This window comes from Larus michahellis, chromosome 29, assembly GCF_964199755.1.
Source record: "Larus michahellis chromosome 29, bLarMic1.1, whole genome shotgun sequence".
Lineage (NCBI taxonomy): Eukaryota > Metazoa > Chordata > Aves > Charadriiformes > Laridae > Larus > Larus michahellis.
In genome coordinates, this window is record NC_133924.1 from 904,176 (window position 1) to 923,890 (window position 19,715).

General features: G+C 59.0%; 1 protein-coding gene across 1 annotated transcript; it reads left to right on the forward strand.

Moving 5' to 3' along the window:
* The first annotated feature begins 1,707 nt into the window (after positions 1-1,707).
* Positions 1,708-16,471, forward strand: LOC141735186 (uncharacterized). The gene is made up of 12 exons (XM_074567783.1): positions 1,708-1,730; positions 3,267-3,377; positions 6,847-6,985; positions 7,438-7,533; positions 7,633-7,817; positions 8,092-8,192; positions 11,747-11,958; positions 13,574-13,669; positions 14,794-14,922; positions 15,134-15,288; positions 15,512-15,618; positions 15,711-16,471. Exons 3-12 carry the CDS (start codon positions 6,853-6,855, stop codon positions 15,832-15,834), a joined length of 1,338 nt encoding a protein of 445 aa, XP_074423884.1. The 5' UTR covers positions 1,708-1,730; positions 3,267-3,377; positions 6,847-6,852; the 3' UTR covers positions 15,835-16,471.
* The last annotated feature ends 3,244 nt before the right edge of the window (positions 16,472-19,715 follow it).

Genomic DNA, 19,715 nt, shown 5'->3' on the forward strand with positions numbered 1-19,715 from the left:
GCGGGGCCGGGGAGGCGCTCCCCCCGCGGGGCCCCGCTGCTGCCCGGAGCTCCGCCGGCTGAGCTGGGGCTCCCCCGCTGGCTCCGTCGGCGGGGCTCCCCGGGGCTGCGCTGGGTTCCTGGGAGGGCCTGGTGCTGCGGGGGCTTTCCCGGGCGGGGGGTCCGGCTGAAGGACCCCGTTGGTGTTCTCCTTCCCTTGGTGTTTGCGTGTGGGTCTGGGAGTTTCTGGTGCAGCAGCTGCAGTGGGTTTTGGGTGCTGTCTTGACCCCCCCCTTGGCCAGACGCGCAGGGCTCGGTCAGGTAAGTGGGTAGGGGGGAATCTGAACTGCAGGAAAACTGTGTGTTTTCCTCCCGGATCTGACTCCCTCTTGTTAGCAAAGACAGGCTTCTGCTTTGTTTATAGTGATGTGCTAGCTAAAATGTTGTTTGTTTTGTACTAACCTTCTCACTGTGTGGGGAAAATAGCTGATTAGCGACCTTCTTACTGTGTGAGAAAATAGTGAGTCACTGAGCTGAGTTTACAGATAGTGATAATGAGGAGACAGCCAGAAGTAGCTCATCACCAAGGATGGGGTAGCAAGAAGTAGTTAATTACTTCAAGGTTCTTTTATGTGTCGAGTATGTTCTGCTATACCAATTAGGACAGAGCTGTGGCTGCTTCAAGGGACTTATCGTCCTCCAGAAGTCGGCAAACTTACAGTAAACTTCTGCTGTCCTGCGATGACTCAATACCTTAAAAGGATAATGTGAGGAAGGGTCTCCTCACCCAAATGACCACCGAGAAGCTTGCGCGGAAGTGTTTTGCCGGTGCCGCGAAACTTAATATGCCTGTGCGAAAAGGCTGTTGGGTCATCCTGATGAATCTGTAAGCCTGGGTGCAGTTATGTGTTAGGTAGGTGGAATGATGAGAATATTTTGTGTATAAATAGTGGGTGAATGTCCCCGGTGAGGTGTGCTAGACTTGCGAGTCCTCCCCCTAGTGCCCGACGTCGACTAGAGCAATAGCTCCTCTCTCTACTCCTTTTGATTCCGAGAGCTTTTATTTTGGGTAACGCTGCCAGCGGCGGGGATAATTAGTAGATATGCCAGGGATGTGGCATGAAGACAAACACAGTAATAACAGCGCACAGGTGATGTCTAAGGGACAAAGGTAAAAGTTTTATCAAGAACTTTCAGTTGCCACCTGGTTGAGATGTGACAGAAGGCAGCCAACGTTGAATAGAATGTGAAACAAAACAATGGGCTTGTGTGCTCTTTTGCAGTTGCTGGCTTAGACGTAAAAATAGCAAGAAATATAACTTCTGGAGCAAAATGAAGGCAAGAGGGCATCCCAAGCTCACCTCGGGGAATGTTGGAAGCCCGAAAGAGAAGCAAAGCTCAACGGGGCTGATAAACAGCTGTGGCCCAGAACAGACATGGAAAACGGGTGAAGAGCCAGTGGTTTGTGTGGCTACGGCACCGGGGGGCGAACCCGAAGCGAGGTGGAGGCCGCGTGGTCACATTCTTACGCTCCTCACAAGAAATGCGTTGTGCAACTACCGAGAAGAAACGGAACGGCTCCCAGTACAACCAGAAGGAACGACGGCTTGACCGTACCCACCCTCCGCACAACGGGAATATATGGTTTACCCCGATTTTGTAGCTAATGGAGGGAGGAGAATCCAACACCCAGTCATCGGGACGGATTGAGGCGTTTGTCCTCCTCGCATCCCCCACGAGGGACGCCTTTTGGTAAGAGTTGCGACCTCGGCCACACCGAGTGCTTGCCCGGGAAATCAAGCTTGTGCTTGCAATCGTGCCGTGAAAGCCACAGAGCTATTTTGCCGTTTAGTGCGTTTATCACCGGCGTTGCTGAGGAATCGTGTATATGTTGCATCGAATAAACCGTACTGTCCGTGCACCTGGCTGCCGCTTTTGAGTGCAGCCGCACCTACAGCAGCCAGGCTGTTTGTGCCTCCGCTGTCAGGCCTAAAGTCACGGTAATAATTCGCTAAATGTAACTAATTCACTCATAAGTCACTAAATACAACAGGGTAGTTATCGTTAAAGGAGTGTTGTCCCAAAGCGGGGTTGTTTACCCGGTGTGCAGATACACCCGGAGCAGAGGTGTTAGTTATTTCAGTCGTTTCTGCCAAGGTGGGTGCTAGGTGGTAATCCACAAAGCCGGCACACCGGCCTAAAAACTCTCCGGAATATTTATACGGCTCAAAACGCAGAAACACACACCCTTAGTTATAATTATTGGTTGGTACCTTGTCTTAACGCTTTCTGTTGGTTAGCACAGTCTCTCGCTTTCATGTAAAGTTACAAGGTCCTTCAGTGGATGCGCGCGTGCTCCAGCACCGTGGGGGCGGTCGGTCCAATGCGGTCTCTAATGGAGCGGGTGGTGGCGATCTCCCACTGCTGCCTTTACCTTTCCCCCAGTTACTGCCAGTTTTTGGTGACTTTATGCCTTATCCAGCAGCTGTCTGGTTTTCAGCAGGTTTCGGCGCCTCCTGTGGTGGGATGTTCCTTATTCTCAGCCTCCTGTTTGTCTTCAAGGGTATATTCATTAGTAAGGCATTTATTGTTTGTAGCCAGTGTCTGGTTTCACAGGGCCTTGCGACTTCTTTACAGCTCTTTATTCTTCCTTAATGAGAGGTTCTACCTTCTAAAATATATTTTTACCTCATATTTTAAAAGTACACTCTACCTGCTTAAAGTACCTCAGGAGGAGCTGCTGCCCGAGCATTCATGCCCCATTTCTGGTGATGCACACTTACGGGCTGGGAGACGCTTCCTCCTTCTTCAGGCTCAACCCCGAACAAAGAAATCCCCGGGCAATTATACCCTTGCGATCTCTACACCCCCTCCTCACGGGTGTCTTTTAGTCCGGTGGTGATTTTTGGCGCGGGGGCTTCAAACATCTCATTGGATTCTTTTCCTGTGTCCGGGCAGGCTCTTACTGGGTTGATTTGCAATTTCAGCCGAGGGCTGGAGCCCCCGTAGCTTCTGGTTCACATCCCTTGTGCGCCCGCCCTTGTTGGGCAGAACGTGGGGAACCAAAGGGTCCCAGGCGTGGGGGAGACGCGAGCATCTCTCCCGTAGTAAAAGACTAAACACAGCGCTGGCCCAGCTCCAGGGAAAATTACTAAGAAAAATAAGTATCGCGGCCTAAAGGCTTCGTCAACTCCAGCTACTCGTGCTCAGTAAAGCTCGGCAAACAGCACCGTGCTATAATCCCAAGTAATTTATTCTAATTAAAACTCACTCATTTATGCTCAACAGCTAATATCCCTCAACGAGAACATCCTCGTTTCTAGACGCAGCTCGGAAACCACCCAACAGCTGGCTGCTGGTATAAAACTTCTCATTGACCCGCGCGAAGGACGGAGCCGGGTGAGAAATGTGGATTAGGGAGTGTAAATATTTATTTATGTGCACGAGGCTGTCCCAGCCTAAGTGTGGTACCTGAACGGGGTTTTACGGGGCATTTTATCGTAGAATAGTTTATGATCGAAGAGACCTTCAAACTCATAGAATCATAGAATGGTTTGGGTTGGGAGGGACCGTAAAGATCATGTACTTCCAACCCCCCTGCCCTGGGCAGGGACACCTCCCACCAGACCAGGCTGTTCAAAGCCTCATCCAGCCTGGCCTTGAACACTTCCAGGGATGGGGCAGCCGCAGCTTCCCTAGGCAACCTCTTCCAGTGCCTCACCACCTTTACAGTAAAGAATTTCTTGCTAATATCCAATCTAAATCTACCCTCTTTCGGTTTGAAACCGTTACCCCGTGTCCTATCATTACACTCCCTGATCCAGAGTCCCTCCCCATCCTTCCTGTGGGCCTCCTTTAAGGGACTGGAAGGGGCTCTAAGGTCTCCCCGGAGCCTCCTCTTCTCCAGGCTGAACATCCCCAACTCTCTCAGCCTGTCCTCATAGCATGGGTTCTCCAGCCCTCTGATCGCCTTCGTGGCCCTCCTCTGGCCCTGCTCCAACAGGTCCATGTCCTTGTGCTGAGGACTCCAGATCTGGACGCAGTTCTCCAGGTGGGGTCTCACCAGAGCAGAGTAGAGGGGCAGAATCGCCTCCCTCGCCCTGCTGGCCATGCTTCTTTTGGTGTAGCCCAGGATGCGGTTGGCTTTCTGGGCTGCAAGTGCGCATTGCCGGCTCATGTTGAGCTTCTCGTCCACCAACACCCCCCAAGTCCTCCTCCTCAGGGCTGCTCTCAAGCCATTCTCTGCCCAACCTGTATTTGTCCCTGGGATTGCCCTGACCCGGGTGCAGGACCTTGCACTTGGCCTGGTTGAACTTCATGAGGTTCGCACAGGCCCATCTCTCCAGCCTGTCCAGGTCCCTCTGGATGGCATCCCTTCCCTCCAGTGTGTTGACCGTACCACACAGCTTGGTGTTGTGGGCAAACTTGCTGAGGGTGCACTCGATCCCACTGTCCCTATCACCGACAAAGATGTTAAACAACACTGGTCCCAGTACTGACCCCTGAGGAACACCACTCGTCACTGGTTTCCACGTGGACATTGAGCCATTGACCGCAACGCTTTGAGTGCGGCCAGCCAGCCGGTTCCTTATCCACCGAGCGGTCCCTCCATCAAATCCATGCGTTTCCAATTGAGAGACCAGGATGTCGTGTGGGACGGTGTCAAACGCTTTGCATAAATCCAGGTAGATGACATCGGTTGCTCTCCCCTTGTCTACCAATGCTGTGGCAACGTCACAGAAGGCCACCGGAGTTGTCAGGCAGGATTTGGCTTTGGTGAAGCCGTGTTGGCTGTCACCAGTCACCTCCTAATTTTCCGTGTGCCTTAGCAGAGATTCCAGGAGGATCTGCTCCGTGACCTTGCCAGGCAGAGAGGTGGGACTGACTGGCCCGTAGTTCCCCGCGTCCTCCTTTTTTCCCTTTTTGGAAATGGGGGTTGTTTCCCCTTTTCCAGTCAGCGGGAACTTCACCAGACTGCCGCCACTTTTCAAATATAACGGAAAGCGGCTTAGCGACTTCATCTGCCGGCTCCCTCAGGACCCGTGGATGGATTTCATCCGGACTTATGCACCTTCAGGTTCCTCAGATGGTCTCGAACCTGATCTTCTCCTACTGTGGGCGGCTCTTCATTCTCATAGACCCTGCCTTCTGCAACTTGGGCGGCGTGGTTGGAGCCCTTGCTGGTGAAGACCGGCAAATCCATTGAGTCCAGCCCCCTGCCCCGGGCAGGGACATCTCCCCCCGGACCAGGTCTCCCACAGCCCCGTCCAACCTGGGATGTTTCCAGGGTCGGGGCATCTCCCACCTCTCTGGGCCACCTGGGCCAGGGTCTCACCACCCCCAGCCTAAAACATTTCTTCCTTAGTCCCAGTCTCACCCATTTTTCTCACTTTTGTGGCATGCAGCTGCCAAACCCTGTCGTTAAAGACTAACAGCTGTGCTAACAATTGCTAGGGGTGGCTGAACCTGGCAGAGAATTGCATTTTGTGCGTGCTCGTCTTATCTAATCGCTGTTTACCTCTTGGTCCTGGTTTCTCCGGGCTCCATCTGGCTCTCTGCTTTGTTATCAACAAAAGTGGCTCATTGTGTACAGCTCGGCCCGGTGCCGTCTGGCCGCAGTCAGTTACCGCAAAGCCACAAGCGTTTAACGGGCGCCGTCCCGGTTCCAGGCACTGGGGCAGCTGCTGAGGGAAGCTCAAGGCGGCCCTTCCATTGGCTGCCTCTGCCGCCACTCCTGAGCCCTGCGCGCTGATTGGCCGGAGCGGTGGGCGGGCTGTGCCAGGGGTATAAATACCGTCCCTCAGTCAGTTCGCGGCGAGCGGCGGCGGGAGCGGTGGGTGTCGGAGGACGGAGTCTCTGGGTGCCGTCGGCGGTGCGGGTGGGTGCCGTCCGCTCGGTGCGGGGCTGCGGGGAAGGGAGCCCGGCGGGCTGGCGCTCCCCGTGCGCCCCCGCTCTTCATGGCCCGGCTCCGTGCGGGGCCGGGGAGGCGCTCCCCCCGCGGGGCCCCCGCTGCTGCCCGGAGCTCCGCCGGCTGAGCTGGGGCTCCCCCGTTGGCTCCGTCGGCGGGGCTCCCCGGGGCCGCGCTGGGTTCCTGGGAGGGCCTGGTGCTGCGGGGGCTTTCCCGGGCGGGGGGTCCGGCTGAAGGACCCCGTTGGTGTTCTCCTTCCCTTGGTGTTTGCGTGTGGGTCTGGGAGTTTCTGGTGCAGCAGCTGCAGTGGGTTTTGGGTGCTGTCTTGACCCCCCCCTTGGCCAGACGCGCAGGGCTCGGTCAGGTAAGTGGGTAGGGGGGAATCTGAACTGCAGGGCTGTGTGTTTTCCTCCCGGATCTGCCTCGCTCCCTCCCTTGCCTTCACCTGAGTCTTTCTCTGAAGCACCCACAGGAGCCTTTTTGCACCCTTTGTCTCACCGGGATCATGGAGTTTCCATCCCCAAAGGCTGAAGGTCTCGTCCCTGCCCCAGCCTGGGGTGCTGGTGTCCAGCTGCTGTGGTGAGCGGAGGAGGGCTCAGCAGAGGTGTTGGGGGGACCCTGGACCCTCCCCCGGCAATCCCAGGCCAGGGCCCCTGCTGGGGTTGCCCCCAGGTGGCGAGTGCTTTGTGCCCTGTCTGGAAGGGTGTGCGCAGGGTGGTGGGGAGGGTGCTGGCACAGCTGGGGCCAAGGGATGGCAGGAGTGCGAGTTCCTTGCTTACCTTTCGTACCCAGGCAGGTCTCTGTTAATAAAGAGACTTATTTCATCGCGATCCACTCTGTCGTGTTCTCTGCCATCCCCTAACATGATGATCGGAGCAGGGGTGGTAGAACTGGATCCAAGCCTTGGCTTGAAACAGGCAAGATCCTGCTTGTCTTGAGCAAAGTGGTTTCACTTTTCAGAGTGCCATGGGGGAGAGGAACGTAATCTGCTCCAGCGATGGGAATGTGGAGGAGCCCCTGAGTCCCCAGGATGGAGGGGCATCCCCCAATCCAGAGGTGCCTGGGGCTACAGGCAGAAGGATACTCAGAAGAGTCGTGGGTGAGTGCGGGGCCCCCCCCCTGTGGCCTGTTGGGAGGGGACAGTGTCCCCGTGGCAGTGTCACCCCAGGAGGAGTGGGGCTGGCACGTGTGGGGCTTCTTCCAGCTGTCTGGGAAAGGGTCTTGTGTTCTGCTGGGTCCTCCCTGGGGGGCTGTATCAGCCCCCCCATCTCTCTCTGCCTGGCAGCTCTCCTGCTGGGGACTGTCCCCCAGTGTGTGTGAGGTGACAGCCTTGTCCCTGCCCTGTGTGACTGTCCCTTGCTGCCAGCTGGGAATGGCCCGATGGCAGTTGCTGTGCCCGGGGAGGGGGTTGAGAAGCTGCAGCTGAGTGTGTGTGGGGTAGAGGGGTCTGGGGGGTCCCTCCTGTGTTCCCTGGGCAGGTTGTGCTGGGGGTGGTGGGGCTGGGAGGGGGACAGCACTGTCCTCACCCCAAGTGGCTCTTTCCCCCTCCAGGCCAGTGGCACACGCTCCATCCAGTGTGGGCTGGTGTGGTGGTTGTACTGGTGGCTCTGGTGCTGGCTCTGGCCGTGGCTGTTGCTGTACTCTCAGGTAAGGGAGGAGCGGCTGCCTCCTTCCCTGCCCCGCGGAGCTGTGTCCCCTGGTCCCTGCGGAGCCCAATCCTCTGCCCTTCTGCCCTTCCCTCTCCAGCAGGAAGATGTGGAGGGGATCCAGCTGTGCCTGCGGCTCTGGTGCTGGCCTGTCCTGATGACTGGGTCGGGTACCGCAATGTCTGCTACTCCTTCTCGAGGGCTGAGGGGAGCTGGGAGTGGAGCCAGGAGCAGTGCTCCTCGCAAGGGGCCTCGCTGGCCATGCCCCGGAGGGAGTGGGAGATGGTGAGTGCGGGGCTGTTGTGGCTGCGTGGGGGTTTGGGGGTGTTCCTGGGTTGGGTGCAGAGCCTGGGGTTGGAGCCGAGCTGTGTCAGAGCAGGAGCGAGAGCGCTGGCCGGGCTGGTGAGCTCCTGCAGCAGCTCTGGAGCTTGTTGGAGCAGGTGTGGGGTGGGAGCTGCTGCCATCCCAGGGCTGTTGGTAGCCGTGTGGGGCTGGCAGGGACCAGCATTGTGCTGGCAGCAGCATCTCCTGACTGTTGGCTTCTCTGTGTCGTGCCCAGGAGTTCCTCTGGAGTCAGAAGGCCCATGTTGATTGCTGGCTTGGGCTGCGGAGACGGGGCGAGCGCCTGCAGTGGGTGGATGGCAGCAGCTTCAACCAGAGGTGAGTCCCGTTGGGAGCCGGGGCCGTGGGGAGACCGTCCTGCGGTGGGACGGGCAGGGCCCTGGTGGGACGTGTCTGCTGGGGCTGTCCCTCGCAGGCGGCCCTTGTCCCCTCCTGGTGCTTGAGGGGACGACCGCGACCCCTGCGGTGCCAGCGGTGCCTGTGCTGCTTGTTGCAGGTTTGTGGTGCAGGGCCAAGGAGAGTGTGCGTATTTGTACGACGGGGCTGTCGCGAGTGCGGGCTGCTCCCAGTCACGGCCGTACATCTGCAGCAAGCCCCAAGCGCTCGGGTGACAGAGGCGCTGGAGAAAGGACCTTTGCGTGGTGGGGCCTCACAGCTTGAGCCCTTCCAGCAGCGCAGGGGAGCGTGGGGGTGTCCTTCCCTCAGCTGCTGCTCCGGGTTGGTCCTGCAGGTGGGGAGAGGTGCTGGGAGCTGCTGTGTGCTGCCTGCACTGGGACCTCAAGCCTGGGACTGGTTCCTTCATCCTCCTGGGCCCACCCCAGAACCCATCTTGCTCCTCTCACACCTCACAGGTGATGCTGAGCTGTGGTGATGGAGCTGGAGCAGCTGCTGCCAGATGAGCTGGGTGCAGCAATGTCAGTGCAGGTCCCTGGCCCTGTGCAGGGTGGAGGGGACACAGAGCCAGGGGGTGAAGTGGCCCCTGTGGGGCTCCCTTGAAAGTTAGACTCTCATTCACACGGAAGCTTTTTTTTCCCCTGCTGTTTTGTATTGTTTATTAAAACATGATGTATTTCTACATGTGTTTGTCTCCTGCTGGGGCAGGGGTGTGTGCTGGAGGCAGCCCTGTCCCCTCCCCTCTGCTGGCACTTTCCATCCTGCCTTTGGGAGCGTTGGAGGACACGGCTGTGAGGGGGTGGCTGCCCCCCGGGGTCTTCTCCCCCCATCCCTGTCAGCGTGGGGTGCTGTCAGTGGGAGGGGGGTGGCTTCAGCCTGTCTCCCTGTGTTTTCCTGCCCATGGGGGCTCTTGGGGGCTCCCCCAAATCCTGCCCCCTCAAGAAGGGCACCCGGGCTGGTGGGTGCTCCAGCTCTGCCCTTCCCTGGGTGGGTGCTGCTGCCAGCGCCGCCTGCCCCTCTCCTGGCAGCCGTCCTGCTTCCACGCTGTTAACCACAGCCGCCCCCTTTCTCCTCGGGGATGAGGCAAAATGACACCCCCTGGGGCCTGAAAGCCATCGGAAGGGAGGAAAAGCGGCTTTGAGGGCTGTTTCTGTCATGACGGCGGCGGGGGGGGGGGGGGGGGGGGGGGAGTGGAGAAGGGAGATGGGGATGTCAGGTGGGGGCTGCTGTGGAAATAGTGTCTGTGCTTTGAGCAGGGTGATGGCTGGGGGGGGGGGGGAGCTCAGGCCCCGGTGGTTTAGCTTGCTTCCCCCCCCCCCGATTCTTTTTTTTTTTTTTTTTTTTTTTTTTGTGCTTCCCCCCATCCCTGGGCTCCTGCCAGCACTGCCCCCAGTTCAGCCTGGACTTCGGGGGGGGGCCGTGGTTGAACGCGGCCAAACTCTGGAGCCACCAGCGTGGCTGAGCACCCGCCTTCTCCCCCCCCGCCACACACACACACCCCCCCACCCCCCCAGTGAATTCCTTCCTGCCGCTGTTGGTGCGGAGAGGAGGAATCCTGCTCAGCGGCCGGCCGGGTTTGCCGTTCCAGCTGTGTCACGTCCCACTCCCGGTAAAGAGGGAGGGTGAGTGACTTCAGATTCGTCAACGCTCAACGGCGCGGACTAAGGTGAGATAAATCTCAAGGTCGATATAGAAACACTTATTAGCTCACCGGGACGGTTAGTACAGGTCTTAACAAGTCCACGGTAATTGTTTAGGTATATAACAAACGACGGCAAGTGGTGAGGCGCGTGTTGTGTTACTTAACAACAGGTATAGGACGACTTACGGCAAGCGGTACCGAAGGTCGTTCCTTCCCAACTCTAACCGTTCCTTAACAACTCCAAGGGAAAAGAGAAACTGAGGCACAGAGAAAGGAAAAGACGGAGAAAAAGGCAGAGGGAAAGAGATCACCGGCCCTGGTTCCAGCGTCTTTTCCGGGGAATCTTCCCAGGCACAATCTTCTTCTTTCTTGGAAAATTCTTCCCAGGTGCGATCTTCTTTCTTGGGAAGAATTTTCCCAGACACGGTCGTCTTTCTTGGGAAGAATCTTCCCAGGCACTATCTTTTGTTTCTTCTTTGTTCCCCCCTGGGGGCCCTTATTTTCCCCTTTTACATTAGCAGGGCCCACCCCCCTTGCCAGGGACAGCCTGGGCTCCGGTGTCTCCCTTCTCCCAGGTGAGGTGTAGCGTGATTTGGGTGGAGAGACGAGCGCCGCGGCCATCCGTGTTTAGTGTGATCTCTGTAACCTCCGTGAGCACGTGCAGGGGCCTGCGCTTTCACACGCATTCCGCGGATAATGAAGCATTTTTTTTTTCGGGTCGCTTTCTCTCTGCGCAAGTCTGGAGCGGGTTTGCTCTCCGGAGAACCCCCTTTTTCCTCAATGGGCATAAATCCCTAATTTTTGGAGGCTCCGGTGGGTCCGGAAGCGTCTGGCTCTTCTTCTGCCGGCGTGGCTTCCGCTTCCCGCGGCTCGGAAGATCCTTGCGTGGGGTTCCTCAGCCTGCGCGCGGGGGGAAAAAAAAGATGAGCAGGTCTCCCAAACGAGCCGGGCAGGGTGTCACCTCACGCCTTTATAGCTCGATTTCCTGGAACTTTGGGGTTTTGTTTGCTTTTTCTACCTTTCCTGGCCTCTAAAAAGTCTGGTCCCATCCCGGTTTCCAAAAGGAGAAGCCGACTATCTCTTGGAAGTGACTTGAAAACAAGGCACGAAGGAGAAACAGACAGATCTCTTGAGCTGTTTGGAATGTTTTCCATCCTTCCCCCTTTGTTTCCGAAGAGTCTCCCAGGCTTTTTGGCACCCGCTTAGCTCCACAGAGCAGCAAAATGACGCTGTGCTTGAAACCCCGGGCTGGAAAATCAGCGGGATTAGGGAGAAATCGGTAACGGGTAGAAGGCGACGACGCTGGCATAGGTTTGGGTGGGGAGAAGAAGCAGCGGCCGAGGCTGGAAAAACACCTTTTGCGTAGCGGTGAGGGTGGAAGGGGTCCGGCGTTACTTTATTTCTTAAAAATCGCAGTCCTTCTGGGAATATTCTGGGAGATCGTGGAGTCTTTGCATCATTCTGGCAATGCCACCTTAGTTGTCACGTAAAACAGCCAATTTGGACAGAGGGGAGCAGAGTCCGGAACGACACGTTTTGGGTCGGTTTGGGCCCTTTTTTTTTTTTTTTTTTTATTGCAGGTGTCTTGTTTGGGAGATTTCCTGTGGGACGGTAGGAGAATACGGATAGAATACGCAAAGAAAAGGCTTCTTGACGCTCTCAGGTGTTACTTCCCTCGCTGTGAACTCCTTTTCCCAGCCTTAATCCGGCAGAAGCGGCGCAAAGTTTCATTTTCGGGCAGGCCAGCGCGTCGAACGTGCTTTTTTTTTTTTTTATTGCTTTTTTTTTTTTTTTGTCTTCCTGATGCGCGTTCAGAGGCTCGCGCTCACCCTTGCAGACCTCTACCTTGGAGGGGGAGCTCGCGGAGTTGGAGGCGAGCGACAGACCTGTGCGAAACCGGCTTGGCCGACGGCTGGATCGACACCCGCGGAGCGCGAGGCACGGCTGGGCGCTCCTCTCCCGCGATGGCTGAGGAAATCACTTACGCCGACCTGGCTATCGGTCCCGGGAACCGCCGCAGGGACCTGCATTCGCTCCCTCAGCCTGGCGGTAAGCGCAGCGTGGCGATTTTTTTTTGTTTTGGCGGCGGGGGTGGTGGTGGTGGTGGGGGGAGCTTTTTCGGTTTTGGGCTGCCGTCGTGTTGGGAGACTCCCGCCCTCCGGGTCGGTGCAGGAGGGGAAGGCGCCCACGGCTGCGGGGCGCGGGTGAGATAAGGGATCCCGCCTGCCGTTTGGGATCCCACCGGGAGTTTTGTTTTGGAAAAGGCTGCAGGGTTTCTTTGGAACATGGTCCCTGTTTCACTCCCTACCCGGAGTCCTACCCTGGCTCCATTGAACGGGATTCCTCCACCGTGGAAACCAAACAGCATTGCCTTAACGTCGCTGCCGGGGGGTTCAACCCCGCGGCTTCTCGTCTGCCTGCAGCTGCCCTTGGGGACGGCGTTGTGTCCCCCCCCTCCACCTTTACACCTCCCTCGCCCTTCCTGGCACGGCGGCTTCGCCCACGGCCCTGCCGGGAAACCAGCTCAGGTTTTCCACGGTTATTTTTAAGCCCTCCCGGAATGCCCCCAGCTCGGCCGTTGGAACGTCGTCCTTGCCGCCGGGACAGGCTGAACTCCACAAACCGAACCTCGGATGCTCCGTGGGGCAGGACTCGGCCACGGCACCCGAGCGCGTTTTCGGGGGCCGGTTCTTCGAACCCATCCCAAGGGACTGTCCTGGTCCTGGCGTGAGGGAAGAAGAAATCCAGGAAGAAGAAATCCAGGGAGCAAAAGGCTCCTAAACCTGCCCAAATTCACCCGCTCTCAGGGCAGCCGCTGTCCTTAGATGCCCTGATCCATGTCTCGATATTCCTGGTCCATCTTTGCTGCCCTTGCAGGGGGTGTTTCGTGCCTTTTTTCCTTCCTCCTCTGCCTCCCCGTGCGGCTTCGTGCTCTCTTTCTGCGGACCCTGGTTTTGGTTTCTAGCTTATGGGGGAAAAAAAAAAATAATAAACCAGCAAAAGGTTCAATTGCTGCTTTTTCCTCCTCTGGAAGGGAGCTCTGCCTGGTGAGGACCCTCCTCGGTTAATGCACCGCACCTTTTTTTTTTTCATTTTTTGGCAAGAATTCCTGATTTATTTCCCCCCCCGCCAAACGCATCCCTTTTGATCCTGCCTCCGCGCTCCCTCGGGGCAGGACGGAGCTGGGGGAGGATGGGGGTGGTCAGATGAAGTCTCCTTGGAGGGGGAAAGGATGCCGTGATGGGGCACATCTCCCATCTTGGCCCACCTCTAACCTTGACCGAACCCTTTCTGAGGCAGGGAAATTCCCGATTTTTCGGAGCTTTTGGATAGCTGGGTAAAAAAAAACCCAACCAAACAAACACAAAAACCAAAAAAACGAAAAAACAAGCAACCCAACCTCATCGCTTCGCCCCGGCGTTGGCGGGATTGGTGTGAAATGGAGGAGGGCGGTAGCGGCGAAACGCCGATGATTGACCGCAGCTTTTGAACAACCAGCAGCAGCAGCACCACCACCACGGAGGGCTTTTTGGGGAAAAAATAGCCCAAATCCGCTCTGCAGACCTGGCTCATTGGATGCGGGATTGGGCCAGTGGTTTTTTTTTTGTTTTTTTTTTTTGTTGTTTTTTTTTTTTTCTCCTCCCGACAACTCTTTCTCTTGCAGCATCGGGCTGTCCCCAGTGGCATCGAACCGCGCTCTGGACCGGCTGGACTGGGAACCTCCTCCTCGGAGTGGCCGTGGTGGCGATGGGATGCTCGCGTGAGTTGGCTCCGCTTGGTGGCAGGGGGGCAACCAAAGGACAGTGCAAAGAGGGGACCCTGCAAAGGGCGGGGAGGGGGGGCCGCTGGCCCGGCGGTTTGCGTAGGAGGCAAATCTGCTTTTTATGATCGGCGTTGGCTGACGCACGTCGGTGCAAGGTGGGGGGAAGTGGGTTTTTATCGGAGTTTCTTAGAGCTGATGGGTGCAGGAGCCTTGACTCTTGGTTGGCCAGTGAGGGAGAAACCCCTGGAGGCTCCTCAGCCGTGGCAGGGTCAGGATTTGTCACCCCGTGGCCGAGCTCGGGGTCATACGGAGCCCTGCCGAAATTAGCCTTGTGCCCGGTGTGACGTTGCTGGCGGCATCTGACGCTGCGCTGGCCCCCCAGCAACCCCAAAACCCCACCGAGCAGGTGGAAGGGAGCCTCAAATGTCCGATGGCCCTTGGGAAGGAGATTCTCCGAAGGGGGAGGAGATCCGGGGCCAGCAGTGATCTGGGGATGATGGTTTGAACTTGGCGTGGACCCAGCGCCGGAGAGACCCCTCCAAAATCAACCTGTTGGGGGCCGGTCACGGGCGCCGCAGGTGGCTGTGGGCGCACTGTGGTGCAAGGGGTAAGTCAGAAGGCGGTGGGGAGCCCTTCACCCTCGCGTCAGGCCCCTCTGAGCTGCATGGGTGAGGCCGGTACAGCTTGTTTTGCAGCAGAGACCACTTCCGCAGCGGTCAGAGGCTACGGGGCTTTCTGCCGCCGTCCAGTTTTGATGCTGGCGTGCGATCTCACGCTGGGGGTGGAGGTCGCACGTCCTGCTTGGTAGTGGAAAGCAGCAGCGGGGTGGAGGCGGTTGCAAATATGTGTGTGGGGGGGTTGAGCTCAGAGGTTTTGACCCCAAAAGGAACTTGTCTGAGGTTGTGACCCCGAGGTCTGGAGCCTGCTCTGGGTCGGGACCCCGAGGCCCAGTTCTCACCCCGCCATGAGATGCTCGGATCAAGGCTTGGGGGTGGGCCGGAGGGCTCTGAGCACCCGCTCGGTGTCGGGATCCATCCCAGACACTTCCCCGCAGCCCCCCGGGGCCACGTGAAGGTAGATCTTGGGGGAGCCTGTCCCTCTCCCCTGCTCCCCCCTTGCAGTTCTCCACCAGCAGTCGGAGAACCCAGGAAGCCGCAAGAACGTGAGCGGGAACGTAGGAGATGGCAACATCATCCCGCAGAACGCCTGCTCGGAGCTGAGGGAAGCTCTCTGCTCGTCAAAGCCACAAGGTAACTGCCCCGGCCACCACGCATCTCGGCACCGTCAGGTTTCCCCCAAACCTTATAGCCCAAATTCCCCAATATTTTGTTCCCCAAGCGCAGCTCGGGGCATCCCCGTCTTCCTGGGGAGCAAACCGGCCTGAACCACTTGTCCTTCTTGGGGCGCGCAGGGGACAAGGTGGCTGCGTGGTGGCTGAACACGGCGCTGACTGTCTTTCAGAGGGCGCGGGGTGCAAGCTGTGCCCCATGAACTGGACGCTGCGTGGGACCAAGTGCTATTGGGAGTCCAGTGGGATCAACCCTTGGAACGTCAGCCGGGAGGTCTGTGCGAATCGAGGTGCCGAGCTGCTGCTGCTGGAGGACCAGGATGAGCTGGTAAAGGGACCGATGGCATCAGGGATGCGGGACTGTGGGGCTGGTGGCCCCTGGAGAAGGGCTGAGGGCTTGCCCGGGACTCTGGGGTCAAGCACCCGGCCCTGGGTGCCTTCGCGTGGGGGACGCCGATGGGGCTCTGTCCCGGGACACGGGGGCTGGAGCCTGGTTTGGGATGGTGACCTGCGGCACATGGGCGTCACCGCCTGCCCCCTCTGCGATACAGGATTTCCTAAATAAAACCCTCCAGAAACCCACCAGCTACTTCTGGATCGGCCTCTACGCCGGGAAGGGCTGGACCTGGCTGAACGGCTCCCGCCTGGACCCGAGCCGGTGAGCGCCTTGGGGAGGGATGGGTGTCGGGGTGGGCACCATCACCTGAGGGACCTTCCTGTGTGACGTGGGGCTCCCTCCCGCACCCACAGGTTCCCGCTGAGCCCCCCGGCTGAAGGCGTCTCCTGCGGGGTGATCAAGGAGGGCAGGATCAGCTCCGAGAGCTGCGGCTCGACGTCGCGGTGGATCTGCCAGAAAAAAGCCACCCAGCTCTGAGCCGGGCTGCGGCCGGGAGAGACCCTCGGGGATGGGGCGGGATCGGGCCCCCTGCGGGGTGACGCAGGAGCCGGTGGTGATGATGATGATGATGTGCGACGACCGTCTGCGCTAATTGATAACGGCGTTATCTGGGCTCCGCGTGGTGTTTTCAAGGAAGTTTGGGAACGGGGAGGGCTGGAAGGAGCATCCTTCTGTCCTGCTGGTGTGCGCACGCTGGCCCCGTAGCGCTGGCCCCCGGCCCTGCCTCCGGGGTGAGGGGGGCTCAGGGCACCCCCATCCCACCCCCTTCGGGCTTCCTGCCCCTGCCTGTGACCCCCTCAACCTTCCTCCCGCGCCCTCCTCATCCTCAGGTCCCGCTCTCGCCCCGGGCCCAGCACAACTCGCTCGGGAAGGGAGCCGGAGGGGCAGGGGAGGAGACGGGTGTTGGTGGGCACGGTGCCGGCAGCGGGGTTGCGAAGGCAGTGAGGAAGCGCAGCGGGTTAAAAAGGAGAGAAAAAGAGGTTTTGGGGGGGTGGGGGGGAATAAAAAGCGACGCAAACGGCGCCCGTCACTTTCCCGGGGCAGCGCTGCGTTGAGGCTTTCGGCGCGGGAAAGGCGTTGATGTCACGGCGACGTTTCGGTGGCGTTTTTCCCGAGTCTGGGACTCCTCGGTTCCCCTCCGTTCTAGGAAAGTCACTAAGAAAATTAAATGGGGGAACGAATTAAGGAAAATTATTAAAGGGAAATAACTCTTACCGCGGCCTAAAGGCTTCAGCAAATGCAGCCGCCCCGGGGCTCAGTGAAGCTCAGCGAAGAGCACAAATCGCACCCATATTACGATCCGAGGTAAATTAATTCTCGTTAAAGCTTAACTTATTTACGCTAGACAACCGATTTCCCTCAACAAGTCGACGGAGCGAGTTGAGCTCGCGCCCAAGGAGGGCGAACGCCCAAACCCCGCTGTGCTGAGCCGAGGGAGGGGGAAGGAGAGGGGCCGCGGGGCCGGGGGCCGCGGGGGGACGGCTGCGAGTCGAAGCCCCCGTCGTCCGGGTTGGGTTTGTCCCTGTCACCCACCAGCCGGTTCTGGGGCTCCTGCGGCAGCACCTTCTTGAGGGGGAGGGGGGATGAGGATTTGGGGGGGGACGGGACCCCCAGAGCCCCCCGTGGGCGGTTTTGCGTGAGCCCACGCGGCCCCGGGCGGACGCGGACGCGTTCCCTCGCCGCCTCCTCCCGCCTGGAGCAGCTCCTCTCGCCGGCTCACCCGGCGGCCAACGGGAGGCTGCTGCCCAGGGCTGCCGTCGGGGGAGAGAAACCACCATCTTCGTCAGGTCCAAAACACCCCCCCTGCCCTTCCCCAGCTCCGCTCCCTCCTTCCCGCTCCTTCCCCTGCGACTGTGACAGAGGGGGAGGAAAAAATCTGGCTTCCCCGTCCAGCTGTCGAGCCCAGAGTGAGTTTTCTCTGCCGCAGCTGGCACCAGCGGCGGCTTTGACCTGGCGTTTGTTTGATTTTATTTTTTTTTTTTTGCTCTTTAACTCTTCTTCTGTACGAGGAACTGAACCTTTCAGGCGGGGAAGCCTCCCTGGCCGGGAAGCTGGAAAATATTCCTTCCCGGGGCAGGCTGGTGGGACTCGTCACCTAAAAACCGTCCCTGTCGCTCGCGTGGCTGGTGGGTGAAGGCGCGTTTCTGAGCTGATGCCCCCGCAGGAGCCTTTCCCTGCCGTCACTTACCTTCTCCAGGCTCTCCAGTCTGACCAGTGGAGCCCCCCGGTACGAACGGTTCCCCCAGGCTTCGCTTTTTGTAGAAACCCGGTAGCGCTTGGCTGCGAACGGCCGCCGGCCGGTGGGACCGAGCTGGCAAGGCCTGCGGCAGAGGAGGAGTGTGAGCGGTCCTTCATCCCCTGGCACCTTTTCCTGCTGTTTGAGCCCCTCCAAGTGCATTCTTGGGGCAGGGGGGCTGGAAAAATCCCCCCCTTGGTGTTGGGGGAAAAGGAGGAGGAGCAATGGAGGAAGGCGGTGAGGGCATGGGGTGGTTCAGGGCGACGACGACGTGGATGGGGACAGCAATTGGGAGGATCTGGGGGGATCTTGGGGCGCTTTCCCCAATGTTCCTGGTCTTGTTGTTCCTCTCTCCCATGCGGAAAAGGGGCCAACAAGCCTCCGGCACCCTGGACAAGGCGGGGGGGTGTCTCCATCCGCACCCCCAAAGGTGATGCTGAGCCGTGGTACCTGCTGCGTGGTGGCTTCCTCGCTGGCGAAGCCGCAACTGGAAGCGCCTGAGGGAGCGTTCGATCTCCGGGATTGGCGACTGGCGTCGGTCAGGCAGGTTTCCCGGGAGCACGGGGCCGTGTCCTGTGGGAGGATGGGGCCGTTCCCACCTGAATCGCGGATGGGTTTGACCCGCGGCGTCGGACTGAGACCAGAGGATGGAACGTGCGGGGTGAAACCCTGGGGCAAAAGCAGCCCTCGGGGATGGAGCAAGGCGCTGCCTGGGGCCAGGAGCCTTTAAGGGGGGGGTCCCCTGGCTTCTTTCAAGCCCCATCGCAAGCCCATATCCAGGCTGGGTGGGGAATGGCTGGAGAGCAGCCCTGAGGAGAAGGACTTGGGGGGGTGTTGCTGGATGAGAAGCTCAACATTCACCAGCAACGTGCGCTGGCAGCCCAGAAAGCCCCTGGCAGCGTGGCCAGCAGGACGAGACGGGGGGTGGGGGAGGGATTCTGCCCCTCTGCTCCGCTCTGGGGCCATCTGAGGGACACGGAGCTGTTGGAGCGGGGCCGGAGGAGGCCCCGGAGATGCTGGGAGGGCTGGAGCCCCTCTGCTGTGGGGCCGGGCTGAGAGAGTTGGGGGGGGTTCAGGCAGGAGGGGTGGAACTCGGTGGCCTTTAAGGTCCCTTCCCACCCGGACCAGCCTATGGCCAGGACGGAGAAAGGGACCTGTGTGAGGACAGGCTCTAAAAACATATAAATCGGTGTCCGCGGGGGACGTGTTGGCAGCTTCCCCCCCACACACACCCAGCTCCTGCCCATCGGGGCCAGCAGTTGCCCAGGAGCTGCTCCCTGCTAGAAATACAGCAGAAATCGGCTCCATGGCAGAAACCTGCCATGGATTTGGGGAGATTTTTTCCCCTTTTTGGCTGACGGACCCCACCACTCGCCGCGTCGCTGCAGCAGCCGCAGCACGATGCCTGCCGGGACCGCGGTCCCGACCCATCCAGCTCCCAGCAGCGCCCAGTACCACCGAGGACCTGCACCAGGACCCAGACTGGGAGCGAGGGAAGAAGCAGCTCTTCGGTGGTCTTTGCCCCCTTTTTAACACCCGCAGTTTCAGCAGACGGGTCCTTCCGTGTCATTCCGCTCGGCGAGAAAACCTTTCCGGTGCCTGTAGGAGCGACGGAGCCGAGAAAACCCACAAAAGCACCTTTTCTGCTTGGCTGGGGAAGCTGCGGGAAGCAAAGCCTCGGAGCCGGGAGCTCCGTTCCTGTCCCCGTGCTGCACCCAGAGGTGCCCTGGAGAAGGGAAGGACCCAAAGCCGAGCCCTTGGGATGCTTGAAGGGATGGGGAGAGGCTGCCGGTCGCTCCCGCTCAGCAACAAGAAAGGGGAGCGTGCAAAGCCCTGCATGGAGGCGTGGGGGTGTCCTTGGGGCCTGGCTGTACTTTATTACTTTTTTTTCCCCTCAATTTCCAAGAAAATCAGGCTACGGAGAGGAAACCTGCTTGTGCCGTCGCTCTGCCCCAGGCTGGAGACGGGTGGTGAAGCCGAGCGTTGGGTCTTGGCCACCATCAGCTCAGGAAACGGATGGAGAAGGCGCGGGCAATCCTTTCCTCCCTGTGCTTTGCTGGGCTCCGGCAGCATCAGGGACGTCAGCTCCCCCCAAACCCCCACCCGTGGCCGAGCAGAAACC